Consider the following 25,788-nt stretch of genomic DNA (forward strand, 5'->3'; position numbering starts at 1 on the left):
GTCAGTTTTTACTGAAGTGATGTCAACGCCACTGGCACTGCACAGTTCTGGACATTCACAAATGTGCTTTGTTCCGAGGACAGCATAAGCCCCGGCAGTTGGAAGGTTTCACGACTGACCAGATATTCCTGTGTGTGTGTGATTTTTTTTATTATGTTTATAAAGCTCTGGCTGCAGTCATATTTTCCCAAGAAATCGGAGGCAGGTAGCAAGCCCTAGCGGCTGGAGAGCTGAGAGCTTTATCTGGCGCTGAAGACTTGCTGGTGGGTTTTCGAGATACGTGTTTATTTTCAGTTCAAAGACAAAATAGAAAAACTCACAGCAGAACATGTTACCTTTTCGTTCACACTCTTTTAATCCCACAGTCCCAATACAATACACATTCCAAAGTGTAAGCAGTAGGAAATAAAGTAAACTCTGCAGAAACAGAAAATAAATTAGTTTCCTTCAAACATGGTGGAGGTCCGTTTGCTGAATACTATATTCTGTTGCAAAAGGAATTCGTCTTGAATGAAGAATAATAAATCTTTGGTCTATTTCGCCATTTCTCCAGCAGCGTTTCGTAACAAGCATATTTCAAATTCGTGTTCTTTCTCCAAATGCAGCAAAAAGGCAAGGAGTAGTTTCTATTTCGGGAGCCTAAGAAACAGGAAAAAAAATGTTTCACTGGTTTAGAACAGCTTTATCTCCTGGTGTTAAATTGAACTTATTATTGCTCTAAAGTTGGAGACTGAAAGAAAATTCCAGAAAAGATAAGAAATTCAGTTCACAAGACAAGGCTGGGGTCACTGGGTGGACTCTTTTATGCGCAGCGGAGATTCAGCCCCATCTGTGACCCCCTCGGCATGGACCCTGTACACAGTTTTCTAACTTCCTGAAAGACTTACTTAGAGACTCTGGCAGAAATTCCATGACTTCTAAGTTTGAGATCTAGACTCCAGAGCCTAGGGAGTGCGACTGTTTCAGATTAGGAATCCGTTTCAGTTTCTCTTTTACAGTAGACACAGAGAAATGACAAATGCATTTAGGACAAGCACGGAGGTGAGCAGACCTAGGATCCTATTCTTGTTAAATAAAGCTTTGCTGCTTTTCTCTCGAAGAATAAGAGCCCTTTGTCCCTGCTGAAACCGGCAATGTTTTAGAAAGAGAAGTGATCAAACTATATTTTAAAAAGTGCAAACAAAACACCCAAGTTTCAGGAAAAAAAGCTTTACCACTGCAGGAGAAATATAAATGCAAGTATTTTTGTCCTTTAATCTGAATTTATACATGAAAGAATGTATCTCCTGGCCAGGAGTTCACACTCGGCCAAGAGTTCACACTCGGCTGGAATACAGAGTCAGCCTTTGATGAGTGAGGGGCTGGGGCCGAAAGAGGCTTGATTAGCTTTCGAACAGGAGACAGTGATGAAACCAGGCGGCTGGAAACTTCAAATACTCCCCCAAAGTCAGGGAAGTAAAAAGAAAACACAAGTTTTGCAAGCAAAATAAACATTAACAAAAGGAAAATATTTTAGATGTTGAGGAGGGAGGCTTGCCTGGTGCAAACCCTGCCCCTGGCTCAGAGCTGTGGCTAGCCTCACTTCAGGGACTTCGCTGGCCCTAGGGACACAGGGTCAGTGGCTTATGGGGAGGGGAGCAGGCAGGGCGGGGGTGGGGGTTAGAGGACGGGCTTAGTGGACAGGAATGACCTGAGACTAAACCCAGAGCTTCCAAGCTCCAGATGGGTGGTGGCCTGATTCTCCAGGACATCTTTGCATCTGACCGTTTTGTGTTTCAAGAGGCTTAGAGTCTGGGGTTCCATATTTAAAAGACCTCAAAGGGCTGGCAAAAGTATACAGAATCTGATTTGTACATTTAAAACATCAGCAATGAATAGCTCAGGTGAGAGTGTAAAAATGAATTAGTTGTTTGTTGTTTTCTTGGTGGGGGAAAAAAGAACAATTTCAGAAGTAAGTGTATGAAGGCAGAATAGACAAAACATCTTATCCTGGTATAAGAAGAACTCAGAGAATGCCCAGAACAAGTTTCTTTGAAAGGGAACTAAGATTTTCCCAATTGTGCTTCCAAATATTCCATTTTAGTTAGACATTTAATTAGCATGGTCTTTGAGATGTTAATGAGGTCATCTTTAACTACCACCATCTTTTCTGAAAGTAGCCTGGGCTCCTAGCCTATTTTGACCCTCCCCGGTCATGGGAAAGTAAGAGGCACAGGCTCTTAAACCAAGGGCCTGTGGGGTGATGAACTGAGGACCTTTCTCTAGAAACATAAGGGTGATGAAGAATTTGTGAGCTGCTCCTTGAACCTTGAAACCCCTCGGTTTGCTACTGGGGTTCTGTCCACAGAAGGGCTGCCAGCAGCACCCAGGATAAATTTATGATTATTATTAAATTTTGCTCTACAGGCAGTTTAGGGGAGAAATGAGCTGGTGTTATACTCCTTTCTGTGGATACAATTCAAGAAAAACAGTTCTTCGGTAAAAAAACTAACACGGCAGGACCAGAGTCAATCTGATGTGATAATAAACATAACTTCTGCACATCAGAACAAAGACAGAGAGTACGTGACTGCTTCGGGAAGTCTGCCTGACTTCATTGTGCTCAAGTGAGTCTTGCCAAGGCTCAGAAATATGATTAAGGTTCAGAACAAGACACCAAAAGGAGTGGGAAAAAAAAAAACAACAACTCTCCCAAATATAATCAGCTTCAAACAAAGGAATAATAGTCATGGCAGGATCCATTTCATAGGGACAAACACTTATTTAAATTACTTCTATTTGGTGAAGTCCAAAGGACTGAGTCAGGCGCTTAGTCTAACAATAGTGAAAGCGCAGCAGGGCAGCCTAGGGAAGGAGGAGCAAGAGCTCAAATTCTGGTGATTTCTTGGCATCTCAGGTTCATACTAAGTCTCGTCCGATTTCCTAGAGGGTGAGGTCAGCAGGAAAGGCAGGGGAGCGGAAGAGCGTGTCATCACGCGCACGCAGGCCCCTCCATGTGGAACACGTCTGCAGAGTCCCCAGGGCCGCCAGCCCGCCTGCTCCACAGCCAGAGCCGCGCTGGAGCCCGCCCGCGGCCAGACGTTTCCTCTCCGATGCCCAAGTGTGTCCCAGTTGACTGTCACCCAAGAGTCACCGTTCTTATTCTATGCTCGCTGAGTAGCAGGAATGCGCAGGGTGATCACCAGCAGAGCCCCAGAGGGAAGGGCTGCTTACTGTGGTTTGAGCTGAAGACACGTGCTCCAGCAGGGTGTGGGGATGGGTTTTGAACCACTGCCCGCCCAGCCCAGAACAGCACGGAGCAGTTTACAAAGAGGAAAGACTTCTTGGCTAAAAGAGCCGGAAAGCGCCAGTCAATGAGCGGTAACAGCTAGACCTGCTCTACTCTATCTGAATTTTGACCAAGTTATAACTTCTCATTCCAAGTAATTATCTTTTGATATGAAAAAGAAATCATGGTTCACTGCAAATTGCAGTTTTGTTTGCATCGCTGGCATCTTCCAGAAGGGTGGAGGTTCATTTACCCTGTGACTGGAGTGAGAAGGGGTGAGCCCGAGGGAGAGCAGAGCTGGGTGGGGTCTTGGCGTCTGTCCTGATGAGCGGGACAACTTGAGCCAGTTGTTGACTTCTCTGGGCTAGAGCTTTTGCACACATGAAGTAAAAATACTGCCCTTCTGACTGGGTCAAGGACACCTGGCAGGCTAGTGGAGGAAGGGGTGCCCCTCAGCATCCTGCTCCCGTGAGCACAGCGTCCCCTGTAACCTGCCCCTGGGGGTGCTGTGACCAGCCAAGTGAGGGGCTTAGCAGTGCCTGGCACTCTGGAGGGAATCACGGCAGGGCAGGGTCCTGAGCCCACCCCCAGTCAGTCTTTAAATACAATCCAGAGGAACACGTGTGGGGGAACAGGAACACAAGATTAAAGTCGTCAGTAACAACACAAAGGTGTCCCTTGGCACTACCCGAGCCTTACTGCAATCACTCAGGTGTAGCTGGTTATGGGACTCACTTGGGCATTGCACTGAAAGGGAACCATGTGGCTGGAAATACACTATCCAAGAAAGATGAAAAAGTTGTACACGCTGCTTCCGGAGAATGACAAATGGCAGAAATGAAGCACAATGGTTTCTTGACATGAAAAGGGAGATTCATCAGGACAGGGGTCAACTCCTCAGTTTAAGAGGAATAATATTGTTCTTTTCCCAAGGCCTGGCTGAGAAACCCAAGCCCTTCTCTTTCTCTCTCTCTCACACACACACACACACACTTTCTCTTTCTCTCTCTCTCATACCAAAAGGCTAAAAGAACACTGTCACCAAAGCTCCAGCTTACAGGCTTCTTAGTTAAATTAGTCTCCCTCAGCTCATTTCTGGAGTTTTCCTTTTCAGAAATGACAAAGACAGCAGATAAGCTTGTGGTTAAAACTAAAACTAAATCCAGGTTCTACTCTTCAGAAAAAAAAAAAAAAAAAAAAAACACTTACCAACCACCCCCCACCAGAGAATTCCATACTTTGTAGTGATGTAATTTCATATAAGCGGTCCCTTTCTTTTTCTCATCATAGCCGAGGTCACAGACTTACAAACACATCTCCCCTGGAGCTCGCTGGTGGAGAAACAGACTCAAGTATGGATCCCGTGTGCCTGGCTGAGGGCCATGTCTCCGAGAAAGTGAAAGCAGGGTCTTTCGGTCAAGGAAGCTCATCTGAAAGGCCCAGGATATGCTGGCAAGAGTGAGGGCAGCTGGAGAAGGAATTGGGGTGTTCACGTGGGGGCGGGGGAGAGGAATGTATGTATCTTGAGACCGTGGTGAGCACATGTCTGATACATGGGCCGGGGAAGCAGCTCCAAGCTTTAATACTCCTGCTAGGGAGTTTCCAGGGAGGAGGGTTAGGAGACTGGTCATTTTTCTTCATGACGGAGGGTCGGGCAGGTGCGGCTGCAGAGCCGAGGGGCACATGAGTGAGACCACCGGCCCCCAGCAACTGTGGACTGTGTAAGGCGGCTCCTTGTCTAGTCCAAGCCTCCCAAGCTGCGCCCCCATGAGCCACCCAGGGCTGGCATTTCTGCTGCCCTGTCCTTCCTGGGCCTCACAGGCTGCAGCAGACCATCTGGCCCAGCTCTGTGTCTTCCCAGCAGCCTGTGGAGCCACAGTCCAGTTGGTGGGTTGAATTGTGTTCCTTAAAAACGAGGCTGAAGCCCTGACCCCAGAATCAGTGACAGGGACCTCATTTGGAAAGAGGGTCTTTGCAGAAGCAAAGTGGCCAGAGCGGGAGACGGGCCGGGCACTGCAAGACCGGGAGGCGAAGGATCCACCACCAGGAGCTGGGAGGAGGCAGCGAAGTTCTGCTGGGTCCTTAGAAAGGTCATGGGCCCGGGTTGTACCCTGACATTGGACTGCTCGTCTCCAGACATGTGGGAGAATGAATTTCTGCTGGTTTAAGGCACCCCGTCACGGCAGCCTAAGAAATGAACACACCCAGGTTTCTTCATCACGATTCCAACTCTGAACCAGAAGATTACATAGAAGGGAGGTCCAATCACTCTTTTAAAGTCATTTTAAAATGACTTCTGACGCTGCAGAAAGATGATTGAGTTTACAGGATTCCTCTGACTTGCCAAGGGATGTCGCTGCTCTATTTGGCGATGACACGACTTGGCTGCTGGGACCACGCCCACCGCAACAAGGCCTGTGTCCTGATGTCACACTGCACGTCCCTCACAGGAGTGACCCAGGCTACTAGGCAGGAATTCATAGAAATCGAGTCAGGAGATTTTTATCAGATCATTTTTATAATAAATATGAGAAAAAACAAACCAAAACTGATGACCAAAAAGCACAAGCCAGCCAGCACCTAAGGCTGGTGCCATCGAGTCCGGAATAGTTTCCTAAAGCCAGTCAGCTCTGCCTACCTGAATGGGGTCTGTGCAAATCTTCTTCCTTCAGAACAAGCCTTTAATTTGCTCCGTCTTGGTGTCCAGGTCTATGTCATAAAAGCAGGGCCGAGTGGGCAGGCCAGGCATGGTGCTCATCTAGGAGAAGACAGAGAATCAGACTCGGGGGGCTGAAGTGTTACGTGTGGCAAATGCTCCGGGAGGCCCGCTCCAGCATCTGCTCCACACAGAATGACCACACTGGCCAATTCAGCCTCACAGAACTTTAGGTTTTATACATGCATTTCTTTAAATTCACCACCTGCTCTTTTAATCTGTATTTAAGGAAAAGAGATAGAAAAGTCAAGTGTCAACTTCCTGAAATGGAGACAACTTACCTCCAGACCTGCTTACCCACTGTGGTTCCCAAACAGTGATTTTCAAACTCTTTTTTTCTACATGAGATTTTTTTTTTTTTTTTTTAAAGATTTATTTATTTATTTATACAAGCACTGGGTATAGCCAGAAGCGCGGGAGGGTGAGAGAATTCACCAGAGCCAGAGCGGGGAGCAGAGCAGGCAGACTGATGAAGTACACTGCTGAGGGGAGCAGCGGGCGGCAGGAGAGGTCTGCGCGCCATGTGGGACCCTCCTCCGGTGGCCGGGGAGCAGCTGGGGATCGAACCGGCGCTGCAGAGGCTGTGGGCAGCTTCGCAACCCAGCGCTCAACCGCTGCACCACCGGGGAGGTCCTGTACATGAGATCTTAATGCTGCTCCCCAACAAAGATGAGCCCGTCTGGTCGAAGGGGATGGAGGAGTGGGTGCAGGGTACCCCAAGACATCTCTCTGTGAAACCCACAACTCCTGGAGCAGAGTTTGACGACTTTTGTTCTCCAGCTGGAATTGCTGTGGCTGCCTAAATAGCACCACAGTTTATTGAGAATGTACTATGTGGTTAGCACTGGACTGAATACTTGACTGCTTTTCCCTCTCAACAGCCCGAAGAGGTAAGTTCTTTCACCCTTGGGAATTATGAGGAAGGAAATGGTCTCTAGAGGGTTAGTCCCTTGCCCCAGGTCACACAGATCATAAGCTGCAAATCAGGAAATCTGAGTCCGCGGCTATATCTCCAATTGCTCCTTTCATTTTGTGCCCCTTCTGGACATGCTATACTTTTACATGAGTGACCTGACTGTGCCCCTCACCACTGCGGGATGACCTGCTCCCTACTGACTTTACGCCCTCCTGTGGTTTAGTGGGGCCCTTTTCATACAAAGGATGCTGGCCGCCCCGCTGGCGGAGCCGCCAATGGGATGAAGCCAAGAGCACTTACGCACGCAGGCCTTGCCGGCTCCGTCCCACCTGCTGAAAAGTCCCCAGTGAAAAATGTGCCCAGACAAGCCTGTCCCCGAACTGGAGCTTTTAAAAGTAGCCAAGATATTAAACGCCAGGAAGAGCAAAAGGTCGTCCCCCTCTGTTCAACTGACTTCTCTCAGATGGGGGACAAAGACTCCCATGTTCCTTTCCAGTGACGCAACTGCCACCTGCAGGAGGAGGACTCCTTCTTTGGGATAAGCGACACCTGACAAGAAAGCCGGGTCTGGAGGGCCGAGGGGCTGCTAGTCCCGGGGACAAAGAGCTCTGGCCAATGCATCTACTTTCAAATACAACTTCTCCTGCTGAGCACACGCAATATGGAATTATGTCAACAAGACCATTCACACTCACGTCGAATCCTCCCTCAACAGAAAACTCAGTTCTCAGGGCTGGTGTCCCCCACAGGAGAGCCAGTCCTGCTCCACAGGAAGTAAGAATTTGAGAGCCCCTGGGGTTGCTCCCTGGGCCCTGCCAGGGGTTGGGGTGGCCTCTGTTGGCTTTAGCAGCGTGACTTCTAAGGGGGCTTCTGCTTAAAATATGGAGGGACCACGACATGCACTCAGGCATCACGCGGCACTGACGACGCTTTCACAAAGGCTGAAAAACAGAGGCCTCTGCCCTTCTTGACCCTCATTTTAACTATAATCAATCTTCCAAATCGAAGAGATTTTAGTCTCAGCTTATTTAGGAGAAATCAGTCCTATGAAGAAATAGCCTTCATAAGCGTACATTAGGTCTAGTGCAGAGAAAATACTCGTGAACTTAGGAGGAGGCAAAAGCAGAAGTCGTGTGTTCAGTGGAGACATTATTTAGAAAATTCTGTCTGTGACAGAATCCAAATTTCAATTTAACCATAGCATCGCTGTTGTGAATTTTGTTGTGATGGTGTGAAATGACCTCTTTTCCTGTTGGTTCAAGAAAGAAACAAGCGCAGTGTTCACCTCCCCTGGTGACCCGACGCCTCCCCAACAGGTGACTCAACATGGCTGCTGTCAATCACCTTGTTTAGGAAAGTCAAGGACCAAAACGACTATAATGGTTAACCACATTATGATGTAAATTCAATAAAAATATTTTCTTTTTTATGAAATCATTCAAAGATTTGAGGTCTTATATTAAGAAAAGGATTTCTGGGTTGTAAATCCAGTATCCATTGCTTCTCGGCCTTTTGACCAAGACCAACTGTGAACAGTGTGTCCAGTAGTGTTAGGTCCTCAGTAAATAACTTCTAAAAAACAGATGAGCAAAGATGGAGACTGCCTGGGAAAGCTCAGGAAATGAACAAAAGGAAAACTTCTGGGGGGTTGGGCCTGTCTGGTGCTCCCTCCTCCTGTGGCTGCAAGGGGCAGGCCTGTTTATATCTACTGGCCATTTAGATAATGAAGCAAGTCAGCTAAAAGGAGGCCTGAGGGAAAATGGCCTCGCATCAATGTCACACAGCTGACGGCCGGGAGAGAGATGAAAAATCACTCCAAGGCCAGCAGATAGTGCGGCTACCACTGTGACTTCTGTTGTGCAGATGGATGTCGTGGGGGTTTACTCTGGGCGGTCAGCCAGCATCTACCTGCACGCATGTGCGTGCCTCCAACACAGACCCAGGTCCAGCAGCCGGGGCGCACTCGGGCATGCCCTGAGGGCCCTGACCTTGCCGTGGGCAGCGAGTGCCTGTGACTGTGCGCAAGGACATGTGGAAGGACCCAGCACTCAAGCCAGCAGCCTTCGCCGAGCACGCACTGGGGATGCCCAGGTGGAAGGACCTGCACATGCTTCCCACTGGACAGGCTAATAAAGCAGAGGCCTGGCTGTGGCATTCGGGACCAGTCATTTTTTACTCATCAAAAGTCCTTCCTTCTTCCCTGCTCATGTGAAAAGAATGAACACAATGCATTCTTAACTTATGACTTGCTATAATGGAAGTCAAGTTGAATTACTGTAAAAATCACTATGGTGCGCTCACATATTATGCCAGCCTTACACAGCTCCGATTATTCCCATTTATTTCAATGACCTTGAATGAAAGCAAATAGTAACTTTTCTCTTCTGCAAGGGAGAGCTTGCAGTGCTTCACACAAGCTAGAAAATGAAAATATTAGAGAGGATGAATGGTTTCAAGTTAAAAGCCTACTATGCATGAGACCCCCCATGTCTCCCTTTATTTGTTCTGACTCTAAGGGTGTGTCCCTAAGGCTGCTTTCAGCTGTGGCTGCCAGCATCACCCCCGCACTGCTTACTCAGTAAGACAATGTTCTTCCTGCCAGGTCCCTGGAAGACCAGCGTGGCACGGGCAGGCGGGGCAGCCTGAGGTGCCACCATTGTCCTTGGGCTTCCTGCGCTGCATGGGAGCTCCAGGCTGGAGCCACACCTGTGCATCCTAGACATGTTTTCTTTCATGGAGCCTTATTTTTTTTTCTGGATCCTTTATCAATATTCAAATAACAGTAACTTGGTACTCTCTAGTTCCCATGGTAAAACTTCTGGTAGAGGTACATATCAGGTAGAAAATGTAGCTGTATCTAGATACATATCTACTCCAGGGCCTCACATACAACTTGCACATGCTACATGCTAAGTCTACCACATACCTGGCACATACTAAGCATCTCATTTAATTTCAGAAGCCCCCTAAGATTAGCGTTATTTTTTTTCATTATCCCCACTTTGCAGATCAGGAAAATGAGACATGGAAAACAGAATAATTTACCCCAAGGCACACTGCCAATACCTGTGTGGAGTTCACATGCAGACAGCGTGACCCCAGGGCCTCGGCCCTAACCCTGCAGCCCTACTGCCTGCCTTGCACTTGGCATTTAGTCTCGGGCTGGGACCGCATAGGGCTGGTCTTTTCGCAGCGGGAGTGCGTGTCCTTTCAAGCTACAGCTGCTTCCACAGCATTAAAATCAACAAATATACACAAATGTGTAAATTCATTCACCGTAACTTTTAGTCTTGGTTCCTTTTAAACTTTAACATTTATTTAAGCATATGTGACATGGCTTATACTTGGCATAGTACTTTTCCAAATTACATCTTAAAAAAAATAACACCTGGACTGTTAGACCAGCTTTAAGACGTGGCTTACTTATTCCTACCTGAGAAGTATAAATAGTTGCTGTTATCCACTGAAACAACTTAAGAGGCATATGAATTTTTACTTAAAAATTGCTGGCAAAATGTTCTAGAGTTGAGATTTGCTCTGGTAACTAGCTTTACTGGGTTGGCAAAGTCCCAGTTAGACAGTTGTAAAATAACACTACCACGACCAACCACTGGCTGCTCTGTCTGTCCCTTCTCGCTTCCTAAAGGCTGCTTTGTTTTGACTCATTCCCAGAAAGAAACATTAAGGTCACACCTACATGCTTGTTTACAGTGCACCCTTCCTAGGACCATGGATGTTACGAAGGGCTCCCCGCCTCGCCCATGTCACCCATAGTGACTGCATCTGAGCCTGAGGCAGGGGAGATGCGGGGAGGGGGCTTTGGTATTGTATTTCTATTTACAGGTGCAGAAAAGGGCTGGAGGCAGTTGTGTGACTTTCCCTGGGTCACGGAGGAATGGCAATATCAAGCGCAAGGTTTGTAAGAGGCGTGCAGAATCAAGGGGGTAGCAGAACCCCATGGAGCCTAGGTGGGGAGGGCCCGTCCTCACTATTTGAGTGTTTTTGCACAAGCTACTTCCTCCAGCCTAGTTCTTTACTTGGAAATCAGTACGAGTATAAGAACATCCATAGTATGAAGTCTATTTTCAAAATTAAAATGAGATAAAGTAGGAAAGATTCTATAGCCTGGTGTTTAGTACACAATAAACACGTGGGCTATTCTATTATAGAATTATCTATAAGAAGAGTGTGTTTTAAGTTATGACAGAAAGAGGAAAAGGAAACTTGGAAATAAATCTATCTCTGACTGTGTTTCCTTCATGGGAAAAAAAGGGCTCATTAGTTTTATGAGATTGTTCCCTACTTTTTCTGGCGCTACATCGCTAAGTCACACTTTCTGTACTTACTACTGGCGGCAATCAGGTCTGAAGCCAAACCCAAAGCCAAGACCAAAAGTATCAAGCAAACAGGATCACACTGACCGAGGACACATGTTATTTTAAAGACGGAACCTTCAGTGGTGCGACAAGAAACAAAACCAGGTGTGATTCTGAACTCAACTCCAGGGTTTTTTTTTGTGTGTGTGTAGAACTGGAGTGTAGGCAGGAAGTGTGGGAGCGGGTGGTGGTGGTAGGAGGATTCACCAGAGACAGAGTGGGGAGCAGAGCAGGCAGACTGACTGAAATCCACTGCTGAGGGGAGCAGCGGGGAGACAGGAGAGGGCTGCTGCGCCATGTGGGTAGCTCCCTGGCTGGGGATGGAACTCAGGTCGTAGCTGTGATGGCGCTGAGACTTAAGAAAGACCGGTCTCTGCACAGGCCCAGAGACACTGCCCCTCCTCCTACACCTTCTTCAGCTTTTAGTTCCTCCATCAGCCATTGAAGGGACAGGTGGCTCGTCACAAGCCTCCCCCCTAGCCTGGGCAACAAACCAATTCCATCAGGCTTCACTGTTTGGAAACTCATTATAAAGAAATCAAATTCTGGTTTCTGAGAAGCTCATCTTCAGAAAACTAGTCTCGATGCTCCGGGCATGAGTATTATCCTAAGGTCCTTCTGGCAATTCAATTATGATGCCAAAACCTTGTTAAGCAGAGAGAGAGGGGGCGGGGAAGAGACGGGAAGAAGGGAGGCAGGCGCGGGGACCACCACAACCGCTTCACTTGAGCTGCCTGGTGTTTCTCTGCAAGGCACTTGTAAGCAAAGACACAGCTTCCCGAGAAGTCCAGCTTTTCCCTTTTGTTTCCTGACCCCTGCAAACGCCTCCTCGGAGATAACATGCGGCTCAGCAGCAAAACCTGACAAGGCTCTGGCGGGCCACTGGGTCCTAGTTTTAACTGCCCCCTTCAGGCTTCTCTTGGGTCAGTGGCAAAGGAGAGCTTCTTGACTTCAGAGACGAGCTCCCGGCTTTCTAATACAGAAAACGAGGACGTGGCTCCTTACATCCTATTGTGCATATAACACCTCAACACCAATTACAGAGCTATCTTTATTCCTGGTCAGATGGGGATTAAGAGGATTCTGTAAACAGCACTCACAGTGAAACAATCTCACATATTCTGAGCCCACTGCCATTTCTCTAATGCTCTGTTTCTCCTGGAGTCGGCATCGGCCTCGTAGCTTCACTGGCTCAGCTTTCTATGTGCCTGTCCTTCATGCACCAATCCGGCCCAAGCCTCGCTCGCCCCTTCAGATGCCCAAGCACGTGGGCACATGCCCCTTCCCTGCAGTCACTGCAGGCACCTCCAGCCCGTGGGTCTGCAAACTGTTGAGTGGTGGGCTTTCGCTCGGGCCAGGATCCTGGGACTCTCTCCTACTGTCTCAGTTTCCACGCACTATACTCATAGAGGGGAGTGTGCACCCCAGGGTGACTCTGAACTCCTCCTTAACCGCAGGTGTGACCTGAGACTTCTAACCAATAGTATTTGGCACTGAATGATTAGGTCACATCGTAGGGCAGAAGCAGGGGGATGTCCTGCCATCTTAGCTGATTCAAGAGGAAGACTCCTCTCCCAAAACACACACATCCTGCCTTTCAATAAACTTAAAATAATAATGAAAATAAAAATAAGAGGGCCTACAAAAACCAGAACCAAAACCAAAAACATCGTAGATGGCCTCTGGCTTACAATCAGCTAAAAGCTGGGGACTCAGTCTTACAACCTCAAGGACCAGAAATCTGCCAGTCAGTTGTGAGTTTGGAGGTGGCTCCTCTAACCTCAGCTGAGGCTCCTCAGCAGTAACAAGGCCAGGACTGCAGAGGACTCAGCTGAGCTGTGCCGGCTGGACTCCTGGCCCAGGGCAATCGGGAGACAATAAATGTGTTGTTTAAGCTACTAAATTTGTGGCAATTTGTTATACAACATAGAAAAAAAATTTTTTCCTCCTTAAATTTTTTTACTTTCTGTCACTGTTTTTAGAACAGACTGCATTGTTTAGCAACTTGGTAAATAATAAATTGCTTGTTTGCACTTAGAAAACAGGTTGCTTTGAACATTCACATACAGCTTTTTATATGGACATACTTTTCATTTTTCTTCAGCAGTTAGGATGAGAATGGCTTGGTCATACCAAGTGCATGTTTAACCTGTACAGAAACTACCAACATGTTTTCTAAAGGGGTCGTATAATCCTAGGTCGTGTAACCCCAACCAGTCTTCACTTCGGATATTCTAATAGCTATGTAGTGGTATCTGAGTGTGGTTTCAATTTACATTTCCCCAATCTTTTCATGTACTTATCATATTTATTTTGCTCGGTGAAGTGTCCATTCAAGTCTTTTACTTATTTTTACCAAGCGTTTTCTGTTTTTGTCTTGATGGAGTTTTGAGAGTTCTATACTCTGGATACAAGTCCTTATCTGATAGATGACTTGCAAATGGTTGTTCTCTCTTTGGCTTATTTTGCTTCCAATTTTTTCCCCCAGATGTCTTTCAGTGTTGATTTTTTAATTTAATTCCATTGTGGTTAGAGAACATATTTTGTATGACTTGAATCCTTTCAAAATTTGTTCAGTCTTAATTTGTGATCCAGAATATGGTCTATGTTGGCAAATATTCTGTGTACATTTGAAAAGAATGTGTAATTTGCTGTTGTTAGGTGGAGTATTTTATTAATGCCAATTAGGTCAAGTTGGATAGTAATATTGTTCAAATCTTCTATATCCGTATTAGCTTTCTCTTCACTTGTTCTGGAGGAGTTTTAAAATCTGATTGTATTTATGACTTTGTCTATGTTTCCTTGCATTTTTTATTTCATGCATGTTGAAGCTTTATTATTAGATGCATAAACACTTAGGATTGTCATGTCCTGTTGATGAAATAGCCCCTCTACTATTATGAAGCAATCCTCCTTTATTTTTGGCTCTATTTATTGCTGTAGTTCTATTTTGCTGTTTCTCCAGCTTTCTTTTGGTCAGTATTAGAATTTTTCTTCTAACTTATGTCTTTTATATTTAAAGTTGGTTTCTCCTCGACAGTATATAGTTAAATTTTGCATTGTTAGCTAATCTGATAATCTCTGATTTTTAATTAAAATATTTAGCTCATTTATATTTAATGTGGTTAATACAGTTGTGTTTAAATTTACTATCTTAGGACCTCCCTGGTGGTGCAAGGGGTTAAGGACTGCACTATGAAGCAATCCGCAGCCTCTGCAGCATGAGTTCAATCCCGCACCATCCAGGGAGCAACTCACATGGCGCAGCAGACTCTCCTGTCTTGCCCGCTGCGCCCCTCAGCAGTGTACTTCGGTCAAGCTGCCTGTTCTGCTCCCCACTCTGTCTCTGGTGAATCTTCTCAACCCCCGCATCTCTGGCCTGTACCCCAGTTCTTGTATGCATAAATAAATCTTTAAAAAAAAATTAAAAAAATAAATGTACTATCTTGCTACTCTTTATTGCTTTGTCCTATCCTTTGTTTCTTCTTTTTCTGCCTTCTTTGCATTATTTTAATGATTTCATTTTATTTCTTTATTGGTTTACAAACTATGGCTATTTGTATTATTGTTTTAGTGGCTTCCTTAGTGTTATTTATTTATTTATTTATTCATTCATTCAGCACTGGGTACAGTCAGAAGTGCAGGAGGGTGAGAGAATTCACCAGAGCCAGACCAGGAGCAGAACAGGCAGAAGGACCGAAGTACACTGCTAAGGGGAGCAGTGGGTGGCAGGAGAGGTCTGCGTGCCTTGTGGGACCCTCGCTGGTGGCCAGGGATCAAACCGGTGCTGCAGAGGCTGTGGGCAGCTTCGCAGACCAGCGCTCAACCCCTGCGCCACCAGGGGAGGCCCGCTTCCTTAGTGTTTTGATGTACGTTTAACCTTTCACAGTCCACCTTCAAATTATATCTACTTATTCTCATATAAGAATCCAATATAAGTGTACTTCCATCTCTCTTCTCCTAGACTTTGTGCTTTTTTTAAAAAAAGATTTATTTATGAATGCATACAAGAACTGGGGTATAGGCCAGAGTTATGGAGAGTGAGAGGAATCACCAGAGACAGGATGAGGTGCAGAATAGGCAGATTGACTGAAATATACTGCTGAAGGGAGCAGTGGGTGAGTCAGGAGATGTCTGCTTAGCTATGTGGGTCACCGCCCTGACCAGGGATCAAACCCGCGTTGCCGTGGCTGCGGACAGATTCATAGGTTGCATCTTAACCCCTTGCACCACCAGGGAGGCCCTCAACCTAGTTTTTTTTTTTTTTTAAAGGGATACAGTCTTTTTTTTTTTTTTTTAAAAGATTGATTGATTTATTTATACAAGCACTGGGTACAGTCAGAAGCATGGGAGGGTGAGAGAATTCACCAGAGCCAGAGCGGGGAGCAGAGCAGGCAGAAGGACTGAAGTACACTGCTGAAGGGAGCAGTGGGTGGCAGGAGAGATCTGCGCGCCATGTGGGACCCTCCTCCGGTGGCCGGGGAGCAGCCGGGGATTGAGCCGGCGCTGCAGAGGCTGCGGCAGCTTCGCAACCCAGCGCTCAACCGCTGCGCCACTGGGGAGGCCCATCAACCTAGTTTTTAAAAGGTATTTTAATTGAATAGATTATTCTAGGCTGAGAATTTTTTCCAGAGTTCTTTAAAATACTTTAAAAATATCATTCCCATTGTCTTCTTTTGCATTATTTCTGCAAAGAAATCACTGTCAACTTATCTTTGTTTCTCCCTATATAATGTCTTATCCTCTGAGTAATTTTGAGGTACTTTATCAATTGTTTTTAAACAATTTGATTAGGAGATGTCTTTTTTTTTGTAGATTCACTCAATTTTTTGAATCTGTGGGTTTACAGTTTCTGTGATTAGGGAAAATTTTGGTTATTATTTCTTAAAATACTTTCAGTCCTTTCTTTTTTATGGGACAGTAATGATATTTATTGTTATCTGAAATAGTCTCAAAGCTCACTGAAGTTCTTTTCATTTTTTTCAGTCTTCTGCTTCAGTTCAAATAGTTTCTATTGTTGTCTTCAAATGAATCTTTTCCTCTGCAATCTGTAGTCTATCATTAACTTGAGCATTTTATTTTTTTTACCTTAAGACATTGCATTTTCCCAGTTTAAGATGAAACTTTTCTATCTTCTTTGTTTTCAATTAACATGTTAAATGTTTCCCCTCGTTTTTTAAACACATTGATTACAGCTATAACTCTTTTAATGTCCCTGTCTCTTAATCCTATCATCTGTCATTTAAGGGTTCACTTGGCTTAACTTTTCTCAGAATGTTTTATTTTTTCTACTCATTTACATGCTTGATAATTCTGGACTGGATGTCAGATGTTTTATTTTGCTGGGTTCTGGAAATTTTTATAAATATTTTTATACTTTGTTCTGGGACATAGTTTAGTTAGTTGAAAACAATTTGATCTTGTTGGGTTTTGCTTTTAAAACACTGTTGGGTGGGACCAGAGCTGGTTTAGGTTAGTGTCTCTTCTTTGAGGCAAAACTCTCCCCGCTTCACTGTGGGAGTCATGCATTGTTCCTTTCATTTTTTCAGGTCACCCTTTGCCTGGGATCATGTATACATCATGCTTGCTCTGAGTAAGACTTATGCTCAAGGAGGACCCTCACAGACCATCAGAGCTTCTCTGTGCACAGCTCTTCCCTCTCAGCAATCTGCCCTGCAGACTTGAGTTGCCTTGGCTTCCTCTGACCCCTGGCTCCATGTCTTTAGCTCAGGGTGAACACTGCCTGGGGTTCCACTCGCTACACTGCAGGTGGTAGGCTACGGCAAATTGTAGGGTTCACCTGGTTTGTTTCCTGTTTTTCAGCTATCAGTGAGTGCCCTTTGCTGCCTGATGTCCAATGTCTTGAGTGATGTTATTCATATACTTTGCCCAGTTTTTTAGTTGTTTCCGTTGGGAGAGTAAACCTGGCTCCTGTTACTCCACTTTCAGTAGAATGCAATTTGCTTTTAAGAATGTTAATATCATTGGAGAAGATATTTTCGCCTTATAAATGTGAGTAGGAATGTTACAGGCTGATGGAGATTTTTAAGGTTATTGTTATGTCATTCACTCTACCTAGCTAGAGTAAGGTTATTGCAAACATTTTATTATGACATATAATGACAGAATTTGATATGCAGTCCAAAAATAAAACTATGCTAGTGAGTTAGGTCCAACCACACGGGACAATGAGCCAAAAATCAAATCACTTTCTTAAGCCTAGAGTCAAAATTCCATTCACTTATTCACATGTAAAATAAAAACAGAATTTTTTTTTTTGGGGGGGGTATAAAAAACATTTGCAATGCTTGAAAGAAATTCTGTGCTTTAAAGGGGGATATGGGCCTCCCCAGAGGTGCAGCAGTTGAGGGCTGGGCTGCGAAGCTGCCCGCAGCCTCTGCAGTGCCAGTTCAATCCCTGGCCACAGGCGAGGGTCCCACATGGTGCGCAGACCTCTCCTGCCGTGCCCGCTGCTCCCCTCAGCAGTGTGTTTCATCAGTCTGCCTGTTCTGCTCCCTGCTCTGGCTCTGGTGAATTCTCTCAGCCTCCCGTGCATCTGACTGTACCCAGTGCTTGTATAAATAAATATATAATTCTTAAAAAAAAAAAAAAATAAAGGGGGCATAGATTAATATAATATGTACAGTTTTTAAAAAGAAAATTATAGACAACAGGAAATAAGGCAGCATACATATTTTATGTTTAACTTTACAAACTGAAAAACAAAAAAGATTTTTTTTACTTACTGCTGTTATCTGCTTTTCTCAATCAAAACAAGCCAGTTTTCTCTGAACTTTTCTCCTTTTGGCAAGCAGGCTCACTGCTTTGCTACTGACACAAGCAGCAGGGACCATTTGAAGTTCGGCCTGCCTCCCTCAGCTGCCCTCCCGGTGACCTTGGTGAATGAAGTCTTCCCATGATGGCACATTCTCAAATAAATATGTGGCTCAGGCATCTGACAAGCATCCGAGTAATTCTCTAGCATGTTGAAGGAGAGCGATACCATCGGCCCATTAGCTACTTTCCCACAGAAACCAAGCCAATACCTCCTGAATTTTTCACGCGCTACATACAAACTAGACAAAGGAGAGGTCCTTCAGAACACCGACAGCTCCAGCAGCATCACCTGCCTCTCGATTTGGTGTGGGCTCTGTTTCGAAAATAATCTCACTTTTCCTTCCTCCTAGCCTCACCACCGCTCTACTTGCTGCAGGGTAACTTCCTCTGCCGGTGCTCACGGAAGAATTTCATTTCAAACACATACACGTGCCAGATGAGGCAAGATCACACACGCTTATTGCCTCTGCTTTTATACATTTGAAGCTGAGGCAAAGTGAGCTGAAGCAGGGCTTAGAATTCCCTAAATAAACTGGGACTGGCTGGGGGCTTCCAGGCCAGCTGCTCCCCCTCCCTGCGGCCAGGGGGATTTCCACGGGGAAAGCAAGCGGGTTGGCCACGTGCCTCAGGGAACAGCCTCTGTGGCCCTTTTGGTCTCATTCCCACCAGTACGTGGGGACACTGGCAAAGGAGGAGCAGTTCCCAATGGGAAAGAGGTTAGACGGTCCCGAGAGTTTTATGTGTTTATCACCCAAACATAAAATTGGAAGGACGTCTCTTTTCTTCCAAACTACAGGTTGGAAAACTGTGGCCCACAAGCCACCTAGTTTTCTTTTTTCTTCTTCTTTTTTTTTTTTTGATTTTTATTGATTGATTGATTGATTGATACATACATACAAGCACTGGGTACAGTCAGAAGCGCGGGAGGGCGAGAGAATTCACCAGAGCCAGAGCGGGGAGCAGAGCAGGCAGAAGGACCGAAGCACACTGCTGAGGGGAGCAGCGGGCGGCAGGAGAGGTCTGCGCGCCATGCGGGACCCTCATCCAGCAGCCGGGGATCGAACTGGCGCTGCAGAGGCCGCAGGCAGCTTCGCAACCCAGTGCTCAACCGCTGCGCCACCGGGGAGGCCCAAGCCACCTAGTTTTGTCTAGTTTTACCGCAACACAGCGACACTCATCAGTCTGTGTGTTGCTTCCAGCGGCTTTCGTGCTGTGACGGCAGAGTCGAGAAGTTAGGACACAGACGTACCGTCTGCAAAGCCTAAAATATTTGCCTTCTGGCCTTTTACAGAAAAGGTTTGTTGATCTCTGTTCTAAAAGACAAGCCAGGAGAGATGAAGAATTGGAGAAGAAAGTGGGTATTCTGTAACTTTCCCTGAAGATACCCCAAACCTTCCACAACTACCGATGTGCAGATATTACCTTAAAAGACAGAGGTGGGTGACGGTGTTTCAGTCTAGACGACTGATTCAACAAGACACACTTCCCAGAAGTGAAAGAACAAAGGCATTATCTTGGTGTATTCTCTGTTTGGGGGACTTCTCGGGGAGAGAGTCATTTTCGGGCAAAAAGATATTTGATAATACTTCATAGTATCTTTTACTTAGCATCTACTTTATGGACTGTAACTCATGAAATCAATTTATAGATTCTAGACACGTTTGAATATAATTCTCTTTAATCGGGAAAGATACCTAAGTTCTGGCATCTTCTAATGTGTTCAGTGGGCACCGAGGGCTCACCTGCCAACCGATCACCTGAGCTTGAAGGAATGGCACCTGCTGCTGAGTCTACACAGGCCTGGGTCCCTGTGTCCGCACGAGAGCTGTGCTGACTCAGTGCCGTGCAGGGCTGGCGTTCTGCTGGGCCTGCAGACAGACACACGGACTTGGCGGCACATCCAGGGTGATAATGGCACCTGCTGAAGGATCTATGCTCTGAGGACTCTGAAAGTTGACGGACCAGATCTGTCTTTTTGCAAATGTCATTTAAGACCTGGCCCTTTGTTGTGTGGGATTGTCTGGCAAATGACCCCAAAGGTTGCAGGACTGGCTATGCGTCGAAAGGGTCACCACAGGGACCTTGACAAGAAATCTCTCCCTGGATAGGGAGTTAATGGACTCACGGACGTAGGACACTAACCAGAGAAACATGGGCCAATGGAGAAGCAAGGATGCCACAGCAAAGAGAGAACATTTCAATAGGAAAACAATATAATGGGGACTTTGGCTAAGAATGAGTAGTAGAAAAAGAAAAAAAAAGCAAAGAGCAGGCTATAGTCTCCTGTACGGATTCTGCATTTCACTTTTGCTCTGAATAGTCCACAGCTCCTTGGCCTCTGGAGCCAACAACGGTGGCCCAAGCTTGACCCTGAGCACACCTGAGTCTTTACCTGGAGGGCAGGACTTGTGGGGATCATAACAACAAATCAATCAACAAAGCGCCTCTCTCAAAACTGGATGGTCTCCATGCACCTAGGTCGGGCCTTCCGACTGCAGTGCCTCTGGAATGAAGCTACAGCTAAAAGACCATGAGGCAGAGGTGGCTGGAGTTAGAATATGAAATCAGTGCTAGTTACACCCCATCCTCCTCGGCCCTGTATCCGCCTTCCCCAGCTTCCCAGTCTGAATTCCTCATCTTTCACCAAGCCGGGCCCCGAGGATGATGGATGTGAGGACTATAATAAAACGATACCATAGTTTCAGTCCTTTCCAAAAATTTAATGAGATCAGGCAAACTGGCACACGTCCACGGGAGAGGAATCGAAGCTGGATACCACGATCAACGCTTCAAAGGAACTGAGCTGAGTTCAAAAGAAATAAGGCTGTGGGCAAGAACTGGCGCTTCTCCTACGGAGACCGGGGACCTGTGACAAAGTGTGGGTATAAAAGGGGAAAAAACATCCTTGCCGACTTCAGAGCGTTCTGGAGTTTTTAACTCTTCCATTCTGTCGTTTAACCATCTTACACTGTAAGGAAATGACTTTTAAGTTAAAGAATGTATGCAACTCGTAGCAAATCTGAGAAATTCCCATTTGACTTTTGGAAACGAGAATTGGGTTGTGGACTCAGAGAGTCTCCCGGGATTAGCGGCAGGAAACATTACAGGCCTGAAGAGACATGCGAGTCCGCGAGCGGGCCGGGAGGCCCACGGGTGTTGTAACCCAACCTTCAGGTCAAGAACCTGACCCGCGGCAGCCACTTGGAGCCACAAGGAAATGCAGCAGGATCGGAAAGACCTGGAAGCACTATTATCCGAGCCCAAGAACAGAAGTGAAAAGTGATAGCAGGAAAGCGTGAGGTGTCTGCATTGCCATCGCGGGTAAGATCTTGGCTCAAGTTCCTCTTTAGTGGGCTAGAGACATCAGTACCCCAAAACTCACAACGTGGCCTTTTCTCCTCAGGGCTGTGGGGCTGCCACAGAGAGGAGGACCAGAGGCAACTCCCCTCGTCACTGTCTGAGCTGATCAAAACAGGGCGCTGTTATCAGATCTGATCTAGGGGTTACTCTGGTTTGTTTACCCAGAAGTCTCCTCTGTTGCCAAGGGAGCGGATCAGAATTGTGGTATCTGTTTAGCATTACTCATTTCTTTCATGCAGTCCGTCCTGAGACTAAACTTGTTATTCAAATGTGACTTTCAAGTCTCCCTGAGCGCCTCACTGAGAGGCACAGTGTGCAACCCAACAGCCATCAGTTTACAGGCACCAGAAGCCCACATGCCACCCCTAGGACACATGTCGGCAGAGCAGGGGAGTGAGGGTGACGTCAAGGTGGCCCACTGCCAGCGCCTTCCGATTCCTGGAGGGACGTGACCACGAGGGGGCTGGGTCACTGGGGGCTCGGGGGGAGGGGCATGCCAGCGGTGTATGGAGGTGCATGTGTGTGGTCACCTACTTGATCAGGTTTAACAGTGATGTCAGGCGATAAGCTGGTATCTACTACTTATGAATCTAACAAAAATTGTAATAAAAAAATGATAAAATAATTTTGATATTTTTAACAGCTCCAACTCATAATTTGATTATACAATAATCAAATCATTATGCTGTTTATTTTTTAAAAAGATTTATTTGTTTATGCATAGAAGAACTGGGGTACAGGCCAGAGGTGTGGGGATGAGAGGATTCACCAGAGACAGAGTGGGGAACAGAACAGGTAGCCTGACTGAAGTACACTACTGAGGGGAGCAGCGGGCGAGACAGGAGAGGTCTGCAACACCCTATGTGTCAGCTCCCTGGCCGGGGATCAAACTCATGCCACAGTGGCTGGCAATAGCTTGATTGCGCTGAGACTTAACCCCTTGCATCACCAGGGAGGCCCTCAAATCATTACGCTTTTAATGTTCACTGTATGGATTACAACAACCTACCTACACTGCTTTTTGAGAGGAACAGAAAAGGAATTAAGGTGAATGACGGTAGGAATTCTGTGGGAATGAGATGAAAAACTAAGTTTGAGAGCACAGTGGCTGGGGTGGGGTGGAGACTCGGCCACACGAGGATATACTCCGACCTTGAGTCAGGGGAAGGGCCAGCAGCAGACTAACAACTCACTTTTCCTGGGATTCTTGTTAAGTCAAAGCATCATTTTTAAAAACCCAATGCTATATGTAACTTCAACGAGTATAAGGTTTCTTTCTGAAGTAGAAAATGAATGTACAGGGGGCAGGACCTATTTAACATGAAAACACATCACGAAAAGGAGGAATTATGGATTGAAAGGACTTTTTCATACCTGCCAACCTCTACCTGCAATTACACAAATAGCTGCTTTAGTGACGCAACACTGGATTTATTTTTATTATTTTTTTTAAAGATTTATTTTTATTTATTTATACAAGCACTGGGAACAGTCAGAAGCGCGGAAGGGTGAGAGAATTCACCAGAGCCAGAGCGGAGAGCAGAGCAGGCAGAAGGACCGAAGGACACTGCTGAGGGGAGCAGCGGGCGGCAGGAGAGGTCTGCGCGCCATGTGGGACCCTCCTCCGGTGGCCGGGGAGCAGATGGGGATCGAACCGGTGCCGGCAGCTTCGCAACCCAGCACTCAACTGCTGCGCCACCAGGGAAGCCCAACACTGGATTTATTTACTGTACAGACCAGACGCAGCCTGAGCAGCAGCTCTGGGGTCCTGCCTGACCAGTCCCTTGTCTGGGCTCTTCGTGATCCAAGGAGCCACTTCGTCTGGTGCAGGGGGTGAGCCCTGCCTCATCCGCAGGATGGGCAGTGATAGTCACCCCCGGCAGCCACAGTGACAGGGCAGGGCTGGGACATGAGGCCAGCAGGTCTGTCAGGGACACCTGAATGTATTTACAGAGAGGGGAGAGGAGGCTCCTCTTCCTCTGGGACTGTGAACATAAAGGAGGTTACTCAGTGAGACAGAGGCCACTGCTTCAAGGGAGGCAGGGCTGACAAATGGACAGCTGAGGTCAACTGAGGCATCAACCGAGCTGTGGCAAAACCAGGCAACCCCAGAACTTTCTTGTTATCTGGGTCAATTCATTTCCTCTTTGTTGCTTAAGTCTGAGTTGTGTTTCTCTTACTTGCAACCAAAATAGAGTTCACAGTGAGCACCAGGCCCCACTGGCTGGCTGGAGATGGGGCGGCCACAGCTGTTCACCAGGGCCTTCAGCCTGGAGATGGGGCGGCGCTGGTGACGCCCCTGAGGGAGGCAGGAGGACAGCTCAGCAGCTAGGGGAGGTGGAGGCACTCGGGAGGAATGCAAAGGCGGTTCCTTCCCACCTGGTAGAAAAGCACAGGTCGGGTCTCTCTGGAGGCCTAGGGGTTAAGTCTCAGCACTATCGCTACAGCCTGAGTTTGATTCTCAGCCAAGGGACTAACCCACATGGCAGAGCAGACCTCTCCTGTCTCCCGGCTACTCCCCTCAGCAGTGGATTTCAGTAGATCTGCCTGCTCAGCTCCCCGCTCTATCTCCGATGAGTCCCTTCACCCCCCCCATTCCCTGCACCTCTGGCCTATACCCCAGTTCTTCTTCACAAAAACAAACAAACAAAAAGACAGAAACACTCAGGTATACACTTACTCGCTTGCCTGAAAAGTGTTTGCTTTGCAACCAGGTCCTCCTGGCCATTAGCCTGGAAGGCATTTCAGATGCTCCTAAATGAAATCAGTCAGAGGCACACCGCTGGGGGCATTTAAGAATAGTGGCACTCGTTTCAAGATCAGCAAACATTGCTGCCTTGAACCATAGGCTATGATTTGGTTTAACATTTTAAGAGGCTTTTTTTTTTTTTTTAGATCAACGGTGAGAATTAAACTAATCTTCACTAAATTGGAAAAAACCCCTATTTTCAATAAGTGAATTTAGTACGTCAAGGGACTTATCAGGCATTTAAAAAAATGGCACAAAGAGGAAACTTTAGATTTTTGACATACAAAGTGAATTTCTTTGGAAGCAACCTCTATCAGTGAAATCAGTTTTTAAGTGGCAACTCCTCAAATGGGCTATTTTTGCCAAATACTAACTTTCCCCCCATTTTTTATTTTTCAGGACTTTAAAACAGTATATTTTTTGAGACAAACAATTTGATTATGTATTTTGAGAAGCTCTCCATCTGTGAGTTCATCCAGGAGTGGTCCAGTCCCAACGGAAGGATTCAAAACAAAGATACACCAAATAGTTTTAAAATTCTAAGTAGCATGGACTGAAAACGAACCCTCCCAGAAATGCTCACCAGTCCCTGCAGCAGCTCTCAATATTACATTTCCCTTTATTTAAATGACTGAACTTTTGGAAAAGAAAACCTGGAACACGATTCAGATCTTTGGTGTTACATAAAGGTGCACTTTCAGATACTTCACTGACTTTTGACTTGAGGCCAGAGAAGACAGCTCAACAGCTGGTATTATTTCCCCTGCCCATTCCCGACATTCGGATGTTAAATTATTCTATTCACTCCACATCTAGATATATTTGCATAAGTTTGCAAGGCATCAGATGGAAGGCTTCATGCATTTGTCAATATTATTTTTGGCCAGCTTAATGGAAAGGAAAATGGTGTGCTAAAAGCATGAAAATGTCAACAAGGAAATAAGCAAACTGCCCTTACATCTGCATAAGACATATTTGTTGCTAAAGTATAAAAGAAAAGAAAGATGGGCGTTTAACTAGATTACTCATCTTACAAAATATTCAGTCTTTTTCCTATGCTATGCTGCACAACTCCAATTAATCATGTTTGAAAGCCGAAAGAACAAAGACTGTTTAGATGACAAATGAAGCAGTAAATGAAACTGCGATAGGAATAAAGATTCGAGAGAGAAATACTTTGTTTCTTTTTTAACATATATTTTGAGACCGCACCACCATGGGAATAGTGACTCATTTTAAAATCTACACTCAGCCATTAAGTTTGACTTTGCACATATTTCAGAGATATCCCAAGACAAATTACAACAAGCAAAATTGCCTGTTAATAAGCATACAAAAAGCAGCAAACACATTTAAATACACCCAACTATCCATAAAAATGCTGGTTACTTCTTTTTTTTTTTTAAAGAGGCATGTTTATTTATTTATTAATTTGTTTGTTTGTTTAATACATGCACTGGGTACAGTCAGAGGTGCGGGAGGGTGAGAGAATTCACCAGAGCCAGAGCGGGGAGCAGAGCAGGCACAAGGACCGAAGTACACTGCTGAGGGGAGCAGCGGGCGGCA

The 25,788-nt window shown here is 46.0% G+C and overlaps 1 protein-coding gene across 1 annotated transcript in view; it reads right to left on the reverse strand.

Moving 5' to 3' along the window:
* Positions 1-266: 266 nt before the first annotated feature.
* The window catches only part of MTHFD1L (methylenetetrahydrofolate dehydrogenase (NADP+ dependent) 1 like), a 154,921-nt gene continuing 129,399 nt past the window's right edge, over positions 267-25,788 (reverse strand). Inside the window, 2 exon segments of the mRNA XM_037520671.1 lie at positions 267-639; positions 5,907-6,026. Coding sequence (XP_037376568.1) covers positions 5,937-6,026 — 90 coding nt within the window. The 3' untranslated portion in view covers positions 267-639; positions 5,907-5,936.

Source organism: Talpa occidentalis, unplaced genomic scaffold (genome assembly GCF_014898055.3).
Source record: "Talpa occidentalis isolate TD23 unplaced genomic scaffold, MPIMG_talOcc4v2.1 talOcc4.2, whole genome shotgun sequence".
NCBI lineage: Eukaryota > Metazoa > Chordata > Mammalia > Eulipotyphla > Talpidae > Talpa > Talpa occidentalis.